At 44.9% G+C, this 19,954-nt stretch overlaps 1 protein-coding gene across 3 annotated transcripts in view; it reads left to right on the top strand.

Annotated features, from left to right (window-relative positions):
- GALNT10 (polypeptide N-acetylgalactosaminyltransferase 10) overlaps positions 1-19,954 on the top strand; it is a 230,323-nt gene that overhangs the window by 86,062 nt on the left and 124,307 nt on the right. Inside the window, exon 2 of one of the 3 annotated variants that reach the window (XM_073890661.1) lies at positions 281-488. The exons of the other annotated variants lie outside the window; for them this stretch is intronic. Coding sequence (XP_073746762.1) covers positions 396-488 — 93 coding nt within the window. The 5' untranslated portion in view covers positions 281-395. The remainder of the gene's footprint in view (positions 1-280; positions 489-19,954) is intronic. 3 annotated transcript variants of the gene reach the window in all.

The following is a 19,954-nucleotide window of genomic DNA, read 5'->3' as shown; positions in this document are numbered from 1 at the left end:
AAGTGTTCTTGAGGAAATAGCATGTGCAGAGGCCTCATGGCAGGAAAAAGTGGGGTGTCTTTGAGGAACTCAGGAGAGTGGCCAGAGCTCTGAGACCAAGGGGAGCATGGTGTAGGATGGGCTGGCACGGTAGGCAGAGACCAGGCCATGCAGGATCTTGTGAGAACGTTAAGGAGTTTGGTTTAATCTTAAGAATGATGGGAAATCATTGCAGGTTTTTAAGCAGGGGCTTAAAAATGATTAAGCTCAATAAATGTTAGCTGTTATTGTTCCTTTCCAGGAACTTTTGTATTACATCCCAACAATATTAGCTCTCTTATTGGATTCCATGAATACATAATTTTAAAAACAACAACCCTGGAGATTCATTTGGTGGTCTGAAGGAAGGATCTGTAATGTGCCAGAGCCACTTTGTCCATTGTGATGTGCTTCCTCCTCTGTGTGGGATCAGAAGGACTCGAAAAGCAACCTGGACCCAGGACAGAAAGGTGAGGCCATGGGAAGTGGAGCAGAGCCAAACTGGATGTGGCAGGGACTTTGTCAAGTTTGCTGAGCCAGATAGGCTTCCACAGCCGAAGCCAGGCCACCTGCAGGCCTCTGACAGTGAGGGGATGCAGGACGATAGGAGAAAAAGAGGGAGCAGGCACGGGCCAGGAGACAGGACATTGGGATATTTGTGGGCGGGGAACTTAGGGCCAGACTGGCGGGGGCAGAAGGAGGAGCTCTGGGCCAGGGAACTAAATGGGACGCCCAGGTGAAGGTGGCCCTTGTCTGAAGGAAGGAGAGAGTTCGGGCACTGAAGCTACTGTAGGAAGGCCAAGTGTCTGACCCACATGAGGACGCTGACTCCCCAAATCTGGGGTCCAGTGACCCTCCTCTTTCTCCTGTCAGAGGCCACACATCCCCAAAGCTGGGTGACTTGGCTGACGTCTCTGGTGGGGGTCAAGGGATCCCAGCTCTCAGAACATATTTGTTTCCTCCCTGTGTGACTGCATTTGACTTGCACTGCTCTTGTCAGCTATCTGGCTCAACGCCGGGAGCTCTCCTGTCTAACAAAAGCTGTGTTCCCCATCTTTCCGCCTTCACTCACGCATCCATAATTTCCTGTGGTGAATCCCGAAGTTGGAACAGGATAGCGTGCCTTCCTCATGCCAGGCTTTGATCTGGCTCCAGTCTAGTTGTGTGACTGGAGAACCAGTGACAGAGTTAACCGAACTTAGCATCATTTTCCCTAAGAACAAGAGCAGGGCCAGACTGAAGATGGCCTGGGCCCACAGACTCAGCAGACGTTTTACAGACAAGAAGCAGATGGGGAGAGTGATTTCCACATCCTCAGCTAAACAATGTGAGAGACCACTGGTTCCATAGCTTCAGAAGGTGATGTGGCCACTTCCACATGTCTGTCCCTTCATAACCACAGAATGCTTTCATATATGTGTGGGGGGGGATCCCCCTTGAGCCTCCATACAGCTGATGAAGACTCTGGGGCAGGTGTTATCCTCTCCCTTCTTTGGGTGAAGAAACCGAGGCCTGGCCAATAGGTACTCTGCTCGGGGTCTCATGTGAAGTCACAGCTCCTGGGACATCACGAGGCCAATCGGGATTCACCTGCTGGGAGCAGCTTGTGTTTCTCACTTCTGTGCCTTAGAGAGAGAGAGAGCCAGAACTCGGACTGGCGCCATGACTGAGGAAATGCTAGCCTGGACAGATATTTAAATCCTGTAAATGAGGTTACATACAGAGCAAATAGGGATCAGTGTGGGGCTTAACCACAGAGTCGTGGGCTTCTTTAGATGATCTTGCTGCATTCAAGCTTTCCAAGTCCAAGAGCTTGTGTGGGTGTATCTGTCTGTCTCATGTGTCCATTTCTATCTGGCAAGGAGGCTGAAGTTAATATGTCTATAAATTTTGTTTCTTTGAGCCCTGACATATTTCAGACAGTGATCCAGTAAGTGCCACGTGTCCAGTGGTCCGTGACTCCTTTAGGAAAAACTAAAATGCACACCAAGAGAGGAAAGAGTTGAAAGCCAGAAATGCAGGTAGAGGCCACGTGCCGATTCAGGTTAGCCTACAGAGTGTGTTTCTTAGAAAATAAGTCCTCCGCAGTATGAAGACTGAGTGGCTTCCCCCCTCCTCCGCCTCTTTCTTGTGTAATTTTTAAAAGCATGACAAATGAAATGGGGCCTATCACATATGAGACAGCTGTTTGCTCAGGTCTCATGCCTTCCTTTTGGCTAGCCTGAATGATACAACTTATAATTATGCCCTGCCTGGCAACGTATTTTTGCCTTCTGAGTGCTAGCCGAAATTTCTGGGCAGGTGAACGCCATTGACAGGGAACCTCTCTTTTCCCACCTTGGTTCCAGGTGGCCTCTCTGGGGTGCTCTTTCCACCCACACGGGCCTCCAGGGCTGAAATGACTTCAGTCATTTCACCGAGAAGGGCTCCCCAACTTCCTTGGTTACCTGGGCGCTGTGGGGAGGGCCGAACCCCCCTCCAGAGGGAGCCACGCGGGTCTGATTAATTAAGGTAAATAGGGGAGTGATCGGCAGTTGGCTTAAACTCCAGGCACGTAACCTAGGCAACAGCAGGGAGCCCGCTCTGCTGACAAGTAACATGGGATTATTTTTTTTTCACAGATCTAAGGCTTCTTCTGCTCAGAGTCCACTTCAAGAGCCTTGAGAAAAGGCTGGGCTGTTGGATAACGGGGGGAGGGGGGAGGGGAATTACCCAGCGTCTGCCAGGGGTACCGTGGTGTTTTGTCTCCTTCCAAAACATGATGTGGGCAGTGTACTGGGCAGGCTTGACATCAGAAGCCTCAGGGCCCAAGGCAACTCTCTGGCTTTAGGAACTTGAACAAGTCCCCCCCTGAGCCTTGGTTAACCAGCTCTGCATTCCTGTGCCAGCTTCATAGTCACCTTCCTTATCTGTAAAATAGGACAATAAGAGTCAGTGCCACCTTCTAGGCTTATTGTGAGGCTAACCCCTGTAAATTGCCTCGTGCAACCTGGCACATGGAAAGCCCAATAAATATCAGCCCTCTGGGTCTTCTCTAGGAGAGAAAGAGCTCCGAGTGCATTTATATACTCTTTACTCCCAGGAAGAAAATGGGTTCAGTCTGGAGATGGGCCCAGAAGAGAAAGCACATAGGAAAAGGGGCTGCAGGTGAATGAGGCACATGATGCAGGCAGGATGGTTGGGAACTGGCGGCTGCAGCCCAAGGGCCAGGAGACCAGTGAGGAGGTTGACAGTGCCCCCAGAGAGGAGCCAAGGGTACAGAGATGTTGCCCCTTCTCCAACTTCTAGGATTTGGGGTCAAGCTTGAGTTTCCACCCAGTGGCTCAGACCTCTCGCTGAGCATGCACTTTGCAGCCACTGCTCCTGGCTTGAACACTGGCCAGTTGAGAATGTGATTCTGGTTGTTTTTCCACCATGTGAAACAAAGACCATGGGGAAATAGGGTCCCATGAAAAAAACACAAAATATTCCTGTTCAGTGAGTGAGACCAGAAGATGCGTAATGTATGGTTTCTGAAGCTACAGATGGGACTGGGGAGGGAGAGTTTGCAATCTATGGAAACATTTGAGACTTGCAAGTTAGAAAGAAGGAGAGAAATGCCGGGAGCATAATATCTAGTACATAGCCTTGGCTGAATAATCTCAAATAAACCAACCTCAGGGGTCCAGGTTCCTTATTAAAAATTCTGGAAGGAATCCTCAGAAAATGTTAATAGTGGTTATCTCTCAGGAGTAGGACTAGGGGTTGGGAGTGGGGAGAGATTTATATTTTTCATTGTATACCCTTCTGACTTTTTAAATCTTTCACTGTGTGCCTTTATTATTGTTATAATTGCCAATCAAATTCTAGGGTCTGTCTGTAAAAAAATGCAGTGAAGGGGTTGGCTTAGAGCATTGGTTTTCAAATTTGTTTTTTTAGCAGTGGAACACTTGTCATAGAATCTTACTTGAAAGCCTCATGAATGTATGACGGAGAAGAAATCGGAGCCCCTCTTGTCAGGACATCCCTGGCCCAGCTCCCAGCTACAGCATCTCCAAGGGATACATTGAACATAGTTTGAAAATGACAGGTCTGACCGATTTTCCGCAGGCACCTCCCACCTCTCAGCCCTGTGCTTCCCTTCTATTTAGCAAAGGATGCTGGGGCATCCTAGCCCTATGGTATGAGCTCCTGCTCTCAGTGCTCTAGCTGCACACACGCGCGCGCGCGCACACGCACACACACACACACACACACACGCACACACACACACACACACACACCCTGCCTTGCTGGGGAGTCAGCAGTTGGGAAGGATGAGCAGTGCCCAGGCTCAGTGTCACTCAGACTCGGGGGGACAGGAAACAGGTCACCCTCAGATTGCTACTACTGGCTTGAAATCATAGACAGATGTTAATGGGTGGATTTTGTAGCCATTCCAGGTAAAACAACCTGGGAGCTTTGATAGGATGCTGAAGGGACAGTGAAATGATGTGGGATGGTAGAAGACCCGTTTCCCTTGTAAACATTTGATTTGAACACAGACCCACTGCTTACTTACACTATACTTTGGGCAAGTTAACTTTTCTGAGTCTCTCATTGGATCTATAAAAAGAAATCCTGGTACCTACTTTCTAAGACTATTGAAAGGATTAAATGAGATTGTAAGCCCAAGTGCTTGGCATAGTGCCTTGCCCACAGTAGGTGTTCAGTGAATATTGGTAATACCAATCATCATCATCATCACCGAATTCCTGGGCAAGTCAGAAATAACCTCACCACCTCTTCTGGTATGTTCTTGCTTAAATCTATAACCTCTCAGGACCTTAGTTTCATTACCTGTAAATGAGAGATGCTCAGGAATTGCAAATTGTTGGCCTGTTGGACAAAATCTAGCATGCAAACATATTTCTTTATCTAGATAGCATATCAAAAATTAAGAAATAGTGTCGAGAAACTTGAATTCTCCAGCTTCTTTTTAAAAACTGAACATCTGTCTTCACTTGCCCTTACTTGGTGGCACTCAGCTGGCAGCTACCCCCCCCTTACGTGGGCATGCATACACTTGCCTTTTCACCAGCCTCCTTCCTTCCATATTGTCTCATACCTGGACAACCCCTCTTTACACATAGGTAGTTGGGTTGGCAAAGCCTAGATTAGGCTTCGTAGCTCTACCACTAGCTTATCCCTTCATTTGTCTGGACTGCCACATTGCCATCCATAACATGAGAGAGTTGAGCTTTCAGCCATGGCTTCCTTTGGGTCTTCTACTCAGTCCGTAAACATTTGCTGAGTTCTTCCTATTTCCAGGAATTCTAACAGGCATTTGGGAGGATGCAGAGGTGAGTAAGAATGGGCTTGGCCCAGAGATGTTTAACGGCGATGCCTCTCAAAGTGTAGTCTGCAGAATGGCGGCAGTTCACCATGAGAGAAATATAGAAATTGAAGACTGGAGGGCCACGTGTGGGTGGCCTCTAGGAGCAGAGAGCAACCCCTGGCTGACAGTCAGTGAGGAAACAGGGACCGCAATCCTACAATCTACCTGCCAACAACCTGAATAAGCTTGGATGTGGATTCTTCCTCACAGCCTCCAGAAAAGAGCCTGGACTGGCTGACACATTGGTTGTGAGCTTGTGAGACCCTAAACAGAGAACCATTAAGTCGGCTTGGACTCATGACCTATAAAACTATGAGCTAATAAATGTGTATTGTTTTAAGCCACTAAGTGTGTGGTAATTATTGCAAAACAAAACTAATGCACCCCTGTATAGTGTGGCAGATTATATTTTCCAAAGGTAGCTGTAACAAAATCTTATATACTTCTAAATACTTCTAATACTTCTACAAATACTTCTAAAACCTTTTTCCACAAGCCCATTAAAAGGTGGAATCTATGTCTCCTCCCTTTGAAGTTGGGTAGACCTTTGCTAATACCTCAACCAACAGAGTCTGGCAGAAGAGATGCAGTGTGACTCCTGAGACTAGACTATAAGATTTCTTCACACTTCTGCCTAATGCCCCGTCAGATTCTTCTCACTCTTTGAATCCTTTTGACTTCTCCTCCTTCCAGATGGAAGAAACGCTGTGCTTTTTTGTGTGATTAGATGATGTTGACCTGGATAATCTTTGGCCTGTACCGCGGTGTAATCAGAGAAGGAACATCTCTTTGTATTCACAGGTTCCACCTATACTCAGAGGGAGAGGAATATAACAGGATGAGGGTCATTGGATGTCATTCTTAGAATTCTGCCTACCACAGATGGTTTGGTTCACAATGAATTGGAAATTAAAACAAAGTGGTTCTTCATCACAGATAGTTTGAAAGCACTGGTTTAGAATCTGGTGGAAAGGAGTGACATTGTGTACAAATGGTTATAATTGGAGACCTGCAGGGCTAACTTCCAAAAAGAGAGGGGTAGAGAGAATACAGTGAGAGGTTAGTGGGAGGGAGATTATTATTTAAGTGGAAGGGAATAGATGAGGATACAGTATTTGAGGATCTGGCATTTGAATTGAGCTTGAGAATACAGGTATGATTTGGATCTTTTAAAAAAACGAGACAGGAGAACAGGATTCCTTTTTGTTTCTATTTTGGCACCTTTGGATGTAAACAGAACTGAACTGAATCCTCTCAAAGGTTATTTATCGCTTTTCTATTACCACCAAAAACAAAACAAAACAAAAACCTATTCCAACCTCAGGCAGTGACTTCGAACAGCAACCATATATTATCCCTTACGGGTCCACAGATCAGTTAGGTGGTGTCTGTGTTCTTGGCCGCGCTGTCTCATGTGTCTCTGGTTAGCTGTGGGCAGGCTGGGTGGCTCTGCTGGCATTGGCCAGGCTTTTGTATCTTTGGGGGTTGGCTCTCTGTCTAAGTTGACCTCAGTTCTTCTCCATGTGTCTCATCTTCCACTCGCCCCTCACATTCCTCTAGCATACTATAGCATACTAGCCTGGGCTGTTCCCTTCAAGGAGGCAGAAGAACAAAACCCAGGCTGCAAAGAGTGTAAGTCTCTTTTGAGGCTTAGGCTCACGATGGACACACTGTCCCTTCTGCCTCATTGGGGCAGTTAATTCCACCTGTTGATGAGAGGATCCTCAGGGCCCCACTGCAGAGGATGTGGACACAGGGAGGGGTGGAGGATCGCGCCACTTTTTCGATCAGTTTACCACAGTCATCCTGAGAAATCTTCCTGAATTCTCTAGAGGAAAAAACGAGAGCCTCAGTTCCAACTTCAAATACATTGTTTCTTGAGCCAACCAAGGGTTTTTGGAGAAATTTACGTATGAGAAACAATTCAGAAAACATAAAGTGATCCATCAACCAGAGTTCTAAGAAGCCAGGCTTTTAAAATGATCTGTACTCCTCTGTGTGAGGGACATTCCTGGGCAAATTTATCACCTTTGCTTTGGTGGTGCCTTCACCAGCCCACATTATGCTCATCCTTCAGTGCTCATCCCCAGTGCCCTCTGCAGAACTGTTTCCAGAACAGTTATTCTAGAATAATTCATGGTTCTCCTTCCAGGTCCCAGTAGCAATTTTTAGAATGAAATGATCTCGGGGTGCCTGGGTGGCTCAGTTGGTTAAGCGTCTGCCTTCGGCTCAGGTCATGATCCCAGGGTCCTGGGATGGAATCCTGCACCAGGACTCCCTGCTCAGCAGAGTCTCTTTCTCCCTTTCTCTCTCCCTCTGCCCCTCCCCTGCTTGTGCCCTTTCTCTCAAATTAAAAAAAAAAAAAATCTAAATGATATCAAATCTGGCTACACCATAGACAGAAACTGTGTCTTTTATGATATTCCCCAAAGCACCTAACGCAGGGCCAACGAATAGTAGTTACACAATGAATGTTTATCAGATGGATGAATGGATGGGTGAGTAGACACAGATATCAGAGGCTTCAGCAGGTGACTAAAGCTTTCTTTCCGAAAATCTTAAGATGATCATAAACTTGATTTCCCTCCTTCCAAGTCAGTATGTCAGTCTGAAATCTTTGTGTCATTGTTCCATGTCTACATGCTTCAAAGTAAAACACAAAAAACTGACTGCACATTGCAGAGGGGAGGAATCATGTTGTGTTCTTCCTCATAAACCCTGTCATTAGCATAGTGTTTCAAAACAGGGTCCCTGAGTTCCTCAGGGTGTTAATCATTTGCAAGCAGGTGGGGTGGGTGGGTGGGTGGGGGGAACTTCCTATCAAACTGGTGAAATGCTAAATTAAACAAAGTTAGGTAGCTTTCTTTCCTCTGAGACTTTACAGAGCCTAAATACGATAACATCCATTGTGAATTTCCAAGAGAGTTATTGGAATATGTAAGGGTTGAAAATGGGAAGAATTTGCTTTTTGGGGGGGTGGGGGAGAATGAGGAAGGTATTTCTTTTTAATGTGGAGAAAGACACATAATATTTATCATTTTAACCATTTGTAAGGTGCAGTTCGGTGGCGTTAAAGACATCACAGTGTTGTATAACCATTAACACTCTACTCAAAACTTTATCATCATCCCCAACAATAATGACTCCATCTAAGCACTAATTGCCCTCTTCCCCCGGGTAAGCTCTAGTCTACTTTCTGTCTCTGTGAATTTGCCTATTCTAAGTGCCTCATGTAAGTGGAATCATGTAATGTGCATCCTTTTGTATCTGGCTTATTTCATTAAGCGTAATATTTTCAAGGTCCATCCACATTGTGGAACATATCAAAATTTCATTCCTAAAATTTTTATGGCTAAAAAATATTCCGTTGTGTGTATGTGCCGTGTTTTGTTTATCCCTTTATCTGTTGAAGGACACCTGAGTCGTTTCCCACCTTTTGAGTATGTGAATGATGCTGCAATGGACATTGGCATAAAAATACCTACGTGAGTCCCTGCTTTTAGTTCTTTTGGATATGTACCTAGGGGTGTTATTGCTGGGTCATCTGGATACTTCTGTGTTTAACCTTTTGAGAAACCACCAAACTGCTTTCCACAGTGGCTGCACTATTTTACATTCTCTCTAGCAACGTACAAGGGTTCCAGTTTCTCCACATCCTTGCCAACATTTTTTATCTTCCATTTTTTTTAAATTATCACTATCCTAGTAGGTGTAAAGTGGTATCTCATGGTAGTTTTGATTTACATTTCCCTAATGACTAATGATATTGAGCTGTAACATATGCTGTATGCATTCTGAATATAAGTCCTTCGTCAGATATGTGTTTTGTAAATATATCCTCTTAGTCTGTGTCTTACCCTTTGAAGAGTGAAGGCTTTTAAATTGTAATGAATTCCAATTTATCCATACATTATGCTGTTTGTGTCCTATTTAAGAAACCATTGCCTAAACCTAGATTACTAAAGTTTGCTCACATATTTCCTTGTACAAATTTTATAGTTTTGGCTATTACATTTAAGTAAGTGGTCCATTTCAAGTTAATTTTTGTGTATGGCATAAGGTAAGGATTGAGGTTTATATTTAGGCATGTGGATATCTGGTGATTCTAACACCATTTGTTGAAAAGATTATCCTTTTCCATTGAATTTCCTTTGCACCTCTGATCAGCGTCAACTGACGATTATATCTGGACTCTCCATTTGGCTCCCATCTATCACATGTCTTTCCTTACTCAAGTACCATACTCTCTTAGTCACTGTAGACCTAGAGGAAGCCTTAAAATTAGTAGATATTAAGCGCCCCAACTTTGTTCCTCTTTTTCTAAATCGTTTTGACTAGTTTTCTATGTCCCTTGCATGCCAATTTCTACAAAAATTGCACTGATTCTACAGCTAGAGGATTGACATCTTAACAATATCAAGTCTTCTGATTTATAAATATGACGTATCTCTGCATTTATTTCCCCATTTATTTAGAGCTTTGATTTCTTCCATTAATGTTCTGTAGTTTTCAGTATGTAGGTCTTGCGTGTTTTTGTTAAATTAATCCCTCAAGTATTTAATATTTTTGCTGCCATTGTAAATGCTGTGTTTTATTTCGATTTCCAATGATTCATTACTGGTATTTAGCAATACAGTTGACTTTCATTTGTCAACCTCGTATCCTGTAACTTTGCTAAACTCACTAGTTCTACTACCTTTTTGTAGATTCCTTAGCATTTTTTACAGAATCATGTTGTAGACAGATATTATTTTGAACTCCCTTCTACAGTCAAAGAATGGAGCTCAGAAAGACAAGGGACCTGCCTACTGTGCCACTCTTCATAAATGTAGAGCCAGAAGTCTAAAGCCCGGGACTTCTGAATCCTCCTTCAGGGTCTTCTGCATCACACAAAGTTATTTCTCAGGCTTTCAAGCCTCAAGAGAAGAAGGTCTGGGAGTGTGCAGTCCAGGACTGAGGTGACAGCTCTGCTCCCTAAAGTCCTCAGGAATCTCAGGTTCCTTCCCACCAGAATCCTCATCATTTTTCTAGGGTGTGGACCTCTGTCTCGGGACCCAGCCTGGTAGCGCTTGCATTCTAGGCAGCAAGGTAGAGGGAATCAAGGTTTCTTCAGGTGGGTTCCATGGACTGCCGCACAACACCTGCACTCACATCTCATCAGATAGGACCTAGTCAGGCCACAGCTGGCTGCCAGGATGTATGTCTGGGAAATATCACCTTTATTCTGAGAAGTCCTATTCCCAGCTAAAATTCTCATTACTGTGGCAGAAAAAGAGAACAGCTCCTGGGGAATGTACAGCAATTTGTGCACAAACCTTAATGTTAGGGATCCAGAGAGGAAACAGCTGGAAAATGAAGGAAGAAGGTAGAGGAGTTCAGTATGTTGCATCTTTCAGAAATCATTTCACGATCTAGGTAAGCCAGCTCTCTTTAGTCTTGTAGCCCATTAAGTTGCCCTAAAACCTTTTAGTCAAAGGATAAAGTTAATCCCCAGAACCCCTTTATGGTATTAAATCCTTGTGTCTATATTAGACATGTCTAATCATGGATGACCTTCCTCCCTCTAGAAAAGATAAAACAAAAGATGTCTCCGCTCATTCATTCATTCAACAAAAATTGCTATCTCCTACCATGATGGAGTTCACAGTTTGGGGAGAGGCAGACAGTAATGAAATAATCACCCAAATGAATGTGAAATCACAAAGGAGTGGTAAGGATGCTATCAGGGCACACTTAGAGATTATGATCTAGTCAGGGAGGTCAGGGAAGGCCTGCCTGAGAGCTGGGATTTGTTCCGATAGGGACTGTCTACTTTCATAGCAAAGTCGTGTGTTCTGAGAACACCATCCTGTGTGCTGTTGTGGCTATACCTCATGTATCCTGCCTGGGCCACTGTATGTCTAAGAGATCAGTATGTAAGAACAAGAATGACAGAGTGAGAGTAAGGGAGGGGACAGGGAGGTGGTAGGGATGCTTCTCAAGGAGGTTCAGAGCATTTTGTAGCTCCCACCCCAAGAGAAATGGAAAAGAGTTCAGAGGTCCCAAGATGGCAGATGGAGGGGCCAGGATCATAGTCCAGTCCAAGACTCCTTGTGAGCCAGGAAGGAGCCCAAGGAGTAAGTACCAGAAGGAATTTTCTAATAACTGTAGCCATCTGTATAGAGGCACTCTCCTAAGTGCCCAAGCCAATCTCAGGGACCAGACATGTGCTACAGCAAAGAAAGAATTACTGGGTCCAGTGAACCATCACAGGAGACAGCATCTCCGCTCCCATTCAGCATCTAGGTTCTGTGACTCCGGGGCATGGCACATGGGAAGGCCCTGGCAGTTGTGGGTGAGGGGAGGGCAGCACCAGAGGAGGGGACAGCCTCAGTCACCTTCTGCTTTCCCCAATTTCCCCTCCCCACTGCCCTGGGGGATCTTTACAAAGGTGAATAGTCATCCAGCCTGAATGAAGATCTAAGATTGTAGCAATCAACCATCGGATCACCGCCTACCAGGTGTACTTGGGAGTTCACTCTTCCAGCTCGAGGCAGGCATGGCAGATAGGTCCTATCCTTTGGCCATCACTGGCTCACTGTGAAGGGCCGCTTGGAGCGCAGTATTGAAAGGATTCTCGGAGTCTGGGGTCCCCAAGGAAGAGCATTAGGATAGGTTGGTGATGCCTGCCTTTATTCTGGTGTGATTGTAGTGAAGAAAGAGGATAGTGTATATTAAAATGCTTTGTAGACTGCAAAGTACTATCCAAATAATAACTAATCATGATAGCTATGACTTTTAGTGCTTCCTAAATACCAAACGCCGCTAAGACCTTTGTGGCTATATCTCATTTAATCCTCACAATAACCTTTATGCCAGATACTATTAATTATCCCCCATTATATACTTGAGGAACCAAGGCTTGGGAAAACAATGTAACTTGCCTCAGGTGGCACAGCTAGCAAGCAAAGCAGAACCGTGACACAAGCCTAGGTCTTTCTGACTCCAAAGCAGGTGCTCTTACGCACTTTGTTTTGCTGTCTTCAGAATGTAGGGGATCCTGATTGTAATTATTACTACTAATAGAGCAACTACTATATTGCTTGGCGTTTCAGTTCTAATTCCCCAAGTAGGAGACGAGTAGGATGTGTTTGCTGTCATTTTTCAACCCCCAAGAGCTTGGAACTTGCCTTCTCTTCAGCTTGCCAGTTTTGCCTGCCTTCCTCTTTACACATCCACATCTGCTCTGCAGAGCAGTGTAATGACCCTCTGTTGTGCTCGATCCACCAAGCCTCTGAGAACACGTTTTAGAGACTTCCCTGTGGTTGATCACTTATCAGCGAGACTGAGATTTTCAAGACCCCTTGTGAATAAGGTGCAGAAGTATGATTCACTCCAGCGGGTTTTTCTTTCCTGAGAACTGACTATGTTCCGAGACGTGGGAAGGAGTGGGCAGATGTGTGTAGAAAGAACCATTAGTTGTGATGATTATACTCATGGGGTGGTTGGCAGTTTGTAAAACACTTTCATATTGATTTTCACTCCAAGCCTCAGTTTTGTCATCTTCAAAGTGGCTATAATGACAATAATAACATAGTAAAGTCTTATCTTATGAAAGGGTTAGGTTATAATAAACTCACCACTTTAGGGGGAAATAACATAAAATCAGAATCACCATTGACAATTGCCCATGGAATATAATGACACACCAGCTCTCAAAAGTTCAGTTTAGGCAGTTTTTTCTCTGGCATTAAAACTGATGACAATTTCCTTGGTTGAAGTCCTCACAGTGCCTTCTGAGGTAGTGAAAATACTTACCTTCTGAGAGAAAGCTCACTCAACACCGAAGTGCTCGCATCCCTGAGGCTGGAGATTATGACGCTTCTAGGGACACCTTCCGTGGCACAGGCGCACCAAGCATGGGGATGGGAGGATTTCCAGCCTCCCGAGTTACTGTTTGCTTCTCTTTCTTTTTGACTTCATGTCATTTAATTCCTGAAGCTTAATAGACATACGATACAATTCTTATTAGGGCTGATTCCCTGACTGGTTGTCTATGAGCAGGGCTCAGACTTGGAAGTAACATGTCATGAAACAAACAGCAGGCTAGGTGAGGGGAGGTCTGGGCTCAGGCCCCAGGTCAGCCCCACCTGCATCCACGGGACTTTGGGCTTACGGACCTTAAAGATAAACTTATCACCCAAGTGTCCAAGTTCTCAGGCTGCATTTCTTGACTGCAGACCTGCAGAACCCTCGTGATTCTATTAAAAAAAAAAAAAATCTGTCTGTGTCCATCCCCACTTCTGTCTTCCTAGTCCATGCCGGCATCATCTCTGCCTATACACAACACATACACTATGATAGCCTCTTCCCTTAGTTCCACCCTTCTTGGTCTCCTAATCCCTTCTCCACTTGGCTGCAAGAGAACTTTCCAAATGCAGCCTGATCCTGCCACCTCATTATTATATAAAATACTTGGACAAACAAAGTCCTTATTCCTGCCCACCTCTCATCCCCAGTAGGCTTCCCCTCCTCTTCTGTGTGCCATACACACTGCTCTTCTTTCAGTCCCGCCTCTGTTTCATATTTGCCTAGCCACAGGGCCTTTGCACAGCCTTGCTTTTTTCCCTCCATCTGGAATGCTCTTCTCCTTTCTCTGTTGAATTAACTCCTAATCATACTCCCTCTCTTTCTTCAAGGAAGCCTCTCCTGACTTTGCTGAGTAGATCAGACCCTCCTGATCTGATCTGAAAGAAAGGGACTCTCTTTGCACCGTGTACTTTTTTTTTTATGCACATGTCATTGTAGCTGTTTTAATTTATTTGTGGTTCCGGAATCAAGTGTATATTCCCCCCGCCACAGATGATACTGTAAGCTGTATGAGAGCAGGGACCTTGGCTGTCTTACTTGCCAGTATCCTGGACACCTAGCACAGAGCCTAGCATGTGGTTGTACTCATTAAACATTTAAGTGGATAGATGGATGGGTAGACAGACAGGTGGACGGATGGGTGGATGGACGGGTGAGAGACTCAAGTGAATCTTATCAAACTATTGACCAGAGTATTGTTCCCCCACACACACACCCCCAGTGATAAAACATGGGAACTTCCTCTGAAGAAAATTGTACAAGTTGATATCATTCTTTTAGAATGGAAAAGTTACTAAAGATTCCATTTGCCCTTTAGATAATAGACGTTACAAAATATCTTGGCTATTTTTCTCTCTGCTGTTGAAAAAGTCTCTTAATGAGCTTTCACACCTTAAGTAGCAAATGCCCTTTTCTAGAGCCATCTATTCAAAACAGAGGGTGAATTGGACAGGTGGTATGGCTCTGCCCTTGGAAGTACAGGATCAGCCTTTTTAAACAGTGGTTCCTGTCTGTGAATGACCTTGCCCTCTTAGGAAATGGAGCCCCTTCTAGATTTCAGATTCCAGCAACCTGGTGTTGAGACCACGGAGTTATCCGAGCGAGGAAAATGGACACACCCACTTGCTGAGTAGAAGAGCCGACTTGAGGGACCTGGGCTTAGCAGACTTAGGCAGTCTTGTGGTTGCTGGGTTGTAGCATCTCCGTCCCCCCATAAACAGTGCCCTTTAGGTTTGATTGTTTTCTCGTACAGCTTGGTACCGGTTATGGTGAAAGGTAGGTCTCAGAACGGCCACCCTATCTACTGGGATTAGGGTTCAGTCAGCCCCATTTAAGTCTGACCTGTGGGAAGCCAGAATGAGAGTGGTCCTCAGCCCACAAAGAGGGAACATTTCCTCTGAATGAAAACAAGATCTTTCTTCTGCCATCTCTCCCAGGGAGAGGAGGATTCTGAGATTAACTGCAAGTGGATAGATAGTCCTTGCTCAGAGACCTTCTGTGGCTCCCACCTGCTGAACAGCTCCAGTGTAAGGCCCTCAGATTCTGGCCTAGACTTCCTGGCCTCATGGTTCATGACTCTCACCTTTTTTTTTTTTTTTTTAAGATTTTATTTATTTATTTATTTATTTATTTATTTGACAGAGAGACACAGCGAGAGAGCGAGAACACAAGCAGGGCGAGTGGGAGAGGGAAAAGCAGGCTTTCCGCAGAGCAGGGAGCCCAATGTGGGGCTCGATCCCAGGACCCTGAGATCATGACCTGAGCCGAATGCAGACGCTTAAGGACTGAGCCACCCAGGCGCCCCCTCACCTTTTTTTTAAAGATGTATTTATTTTAGAGAGCGAGAGAGAAAGCATGCATGAGTGGGGGGAGGGGCCGAGGGAGAAGAAAGAATTCCAAGCAGACTCCTCGCCGAATGGGGAGCCCAGTGCAGGGCTCGATCTCGTGACCCTGAGATCCTAACCTGAGCTGACATCAAGAGTTGGACACTTCACCAGCTGATCCACCGAGGCACCCTTCATGACTCTTTTTTGCATCCCACTCACTCCAGCCAAATCAGGCTCCTTGCCATTAAGTAAATCTGTCCATTATTTCATAACGTCCATTTCTTTGCATATGCTTTCCCTCCAGCTAGATTCTGACGCCCCATTGCTGCCCATCAGAATCCTACCCATTCTTTCGGGCAGCTGTCAAAGACTCCGCTTCTGTAGGAATCCCTCCCTGATGGTCCCAGGTAGAATTTAATCTTGGGCTCTTGTAAATATCGGGAATTTATCCATACAACTTTCAGGGCCCTAATGTTAGTGTCGTGGGTTTTTTTTTTTTTCCTTTCTTAAATACTTGTCTCATATCCATACTATTTGTTGAATCCAGGGACTGTCTTATTTATCTCTGTCTCCCCCACATTTCTTTGCACATAGTAGGTCCTCAGTTTATCAACAAAGTCATCCTTATTTGTTAGATGAATGAATACATAAAAACAATCCAGCTTATGTCCTCAAAACTCATAAAGGAAGGACCTTTATCCAATCGCCCAAACTCCCTTGCTTAAAGTAACTTTATGCTTTCAGCTAAATTAAGCTGTACTTGGCCATCTTTGAAATACAACCTTGCAAGCAACCTTGAAGAGAATGCTTTGCTATATGCGTGTGTGTGTATGCATGTGAAGATTATTAGAATAATCTCCTTAGCAGATAGACAAATGTTTAGAATTATATAAAGTCATCTCAACCTCAAAGGAAAATCATTCTAGCACCTTTGTAGGGTTAGTTGTAAGGGGGGTTGGGGGAAGAAGCCATGCTAAAACTTGCAGCAGAATCTGGTCTGTAATATATCCTCAGACCCTAGATGAAGCAGATGACCTGCTTGGTTTAACTTCCAGCATTGCAGTTTTAGAGTGGATAGCCCTTTTTCCATATTTTGAAGACACTGGCCAGCTCAGCCAGAGGTGCCTGGTTCCTCTGAGCGGGAGTTGCCGTGGCTGCCATGTTGGGAATCGAGCATGCACTTCAACAGATCTTTCTCCTTGGCCAGAGTACAGTTGGCTTACTTCACCACCTTCCTTTCTTCCTTCCAAAGGGTTTCAGGCACGCTAAATAGTGATTAAACAAAAGATTAAAATTCCATTGTGTGTGTGAGTATGTGGCTGTTTGAACACTAATCGATTCTTCCCGTGGAATGTTAGGTAAAAGCACACAGATACCAGAAACAGTTTAGACCAGCCATTCAAAATCCATTTCCAGTTTATTGTTTAATGGGATTTCCATGTTAATTCCGCCAGCCTCCTTCACAGACTCTCCCTGGCCTCTCTTGCCCTGCTCTCCCAACCCTTTGCTTCCTGTAGCAGCAGGACCCCTGGAAACCAAGGGCAAAAGATGGATGCTGAGGCGAAACAGTCACAGCTTTTATAGACGAAGATTTCAGTCTACAGAATTAAAGAAACTTACAGCTACCTCTGGATTGAAAATCCAGACATGCTTTCTTGCACATTATTAAATGATTGCCATTGCATAGGAATTGCTGTCTTTTGAGAAGTGTCGTCTGTGCCTTTGTTGTTGCTGAAAGTCTTGTGACGTTTTTTCTGTCGCAGAATGCCACTATTAACTAGGAACTTTGTTTTTGTCTGAAGAATTTCTACATGGGCACATGCCCTTCTGTGAATGAGGAGACTCTCCAAATCCTGTTATCAGCAATGGCCAGTTGAATCAGCTCAGGTATTAGGTTGCCTCTGAAAGGCTTACAGTTTTATTATTTGATTCCCCATCCCTCTTCTTTTCCCCCTGACGTGCCCATCATAAGCACTGGATCATAAGCTTTCTCTAAAAATAATGTATTAATAGACCGCCTTTACTGAGAAGGCCTAACTTTGTGCCAGACACTGAGCTAGATGCTTTGTGTTGATTAGCTCAGTTCGTTCTCCCAACAATCCACAGGTTATAGTTATTCTGTTAGTTTTCCCTGTTTATCAGTCAAGGAAATTGGGGTGCACCTGCCGTGCAAGTGAAACCTAGGTTTTTTTCAACTCTGAAACCAGAGTGCTCTGAGTCATTAAACTAGACTGCCTGCCCCATTGATGAGCAGCCATTCACTCATTCAGCTGATATTTATTGAGGGCCTAAGATGGGCCAGATATTAGCCTAGGAATAGGCCAAATGCCCAAAACAAGGGCATGCCCCTGCCTTCCAGAAGCTCACAGTCTGTCCCAGAGAGAGAACAGCCAGATCTGGTTTGATCTTTGGGGCTGGCAAGCTATGGGATTTAGGGCAAATCTGTTCTATTCTCTTAACTTCAGATTTCATATCTGTAAATCGAGGCAGCTGGATTTAGACAAGTGGTTTTTCCGGGTTCACTGTGAATCAGAATCACTTGGGGACTGTGTTTAAAACACATCTTGGCCTTCCACCCCCCCCCAGGTACTTTGATTTAATAGGTTGAAGGTGGGGCCAGGGCTCCCAAAAACCACCCTTTGAGAGATATGGATCTGGCTGTAAACCCCATCAACACTTATACAGGATCTGTGTTGTCATGCCTGCATCCCCAGTGGGGATGTGCTGAGTGTCTCCTGTAGAAATGTAGCTGAACACAGTTAAAACTTGCTGGAGGAACTTCCAGCTCAGCTTCTGTGATTTCTGAGAACCCCCGCGAACCATTCGTAGGCAGGTGGGCTTTGTTTTCACAGTTTTCTTTCCCTCTCTGACCAACACATCTGGCATGCCAACTTTCAGAATTTTCTCCTCACAGCTCAGAGAGGTCTGTAGGAGAGGGAACGCAAAGGATTGTTATTATCATTAGGGCTGATATAAGGATATTGAGCCGTTGTGGAAAATCTGCTAACACAAGGATCAGCCAGAGACTTAATAAACAGGCTTGGGGATGATTTTATTCTGGTGGCTTCTTGTTAGTGCTAATGTTGCAGCATGCCACATGCTCAGGGCCTTCGTAGCTAATTACATAGGAAATAGGACTATTGGATCTTGCGTGCCACAGTGGCAAGAATAAGTCTGCAGGATTTTTAATGGGCAAGGCGATGTGGAAAGCCATTCTCATTTACGTGAACACAGGAAGATATTTGAACAGCCATGTGGTACAGTGTTACCTGGGGAAGACTCTAACTGAGCCCCCCGGGCCAAGTCTTTAGACTTGACTCTTGGCATGGGGAAGCATCTGGCACCTTCTGATGACCCCAGATACTGGAATGAAATTCCTTTAATTAGGGAAACTGCTTCCTAATAGGCCCACCAGGATGGACTTACCTCCCAGACACAATAAATGCCTTCAGAGCCCAGCCCCTGGGGACTGCTGTCTTGTGACTGCTGTATATTCCCCTATTCTTTCAGCCATCCAATTGCTTGTTCATACATTCCACACACAATGGCCGAATGTTCACCCTCTTTGGGACTGGGCCATTGGAACTATAGAAGTGACCAAAACCCAACTTCTGCTCCTGAGCTCAGAGCTCCTCAGGCCCAGCCCAGCTCTGCCACTCTCCACTGCACCTGGGAGTCTTGCCCTGCCTCTCATTTCTGCTTACCCAAAGCTTAGCCCAAATGCTCTCAAGTCTGTGAAATTTTCCCCCGTTCTCCCAAGTGAAAGTCAACTCCTATAGCCCTTTCTCCAGGCCTCTGATTTGAGGTTCACTTACCTGCCCTGCCCAGTATATAGCCATGAGCCACCTGGAAGGGTCTGAATTGAGATGAATACAAGTGTAAAACACATACTGGATTTCAAAAGGCTTAGGGGATGCCTGGGTGGCTCAGGTTCATGATCCCAGGGTCCTGGGATCAAGCCCCGCATCAGGCTCCCTGCTTAGCGGGGAGCCTGCCTCTCCCTCTCCCTCTCCCTGCCGCTCCCCCTGCTTGTGCTCACTCCCTCTCTCTCTCCCTCTGACAAATAAATTAATAAAATCTTTAAAAAAGAAAAGAATTTCAAAGGCTTAGTACAAAAAAAAGTATGTAAAACATTTCAGTGATTTTTTACACTGTGTATTGAAACGATAATATTTTAGATAGAATATACTGGGTTAAGTAAAATATATTATCAAAACTGATTCATCTGTTTTTTATTTTTATTTTTTTTAGTGTGAATACTAGAAAATTTAAAGTTACACATGTGGCTCACATTTGTGGCTCCCATATTTCTACTGGATGGAGCTACACTTACTGCTTTCTCCCTTGGGGGAAAGGACTGTCTGTCCATCTCTTTTCTCTCCTGCTAGTTTCTGAGTACCAGGAG

The sequence above is a fragment of the Callorhinus ursinus genome, unplaced genomic scaffold, assembly GCF_003265705.2.
Source record: "Callorhinus ursinus isolate GAN/ISIS: 27379988/994484 unplaced genomic scaffold, GSC_fseal_2.0 scaffold3, whole genome shotgun sequence".
In the NCBI taxonomy this organism is placed as follows: Eukaryota; Metazoa; Chordata; class Mammalia; order Carnivora; family Otariidae; genus Callorhinus; species Callorhinus ursinus.
Note: the sequence above shows the minus strand (reverse complement) of the source record. Positions and strands in the feature narration are given on the sequence as shown.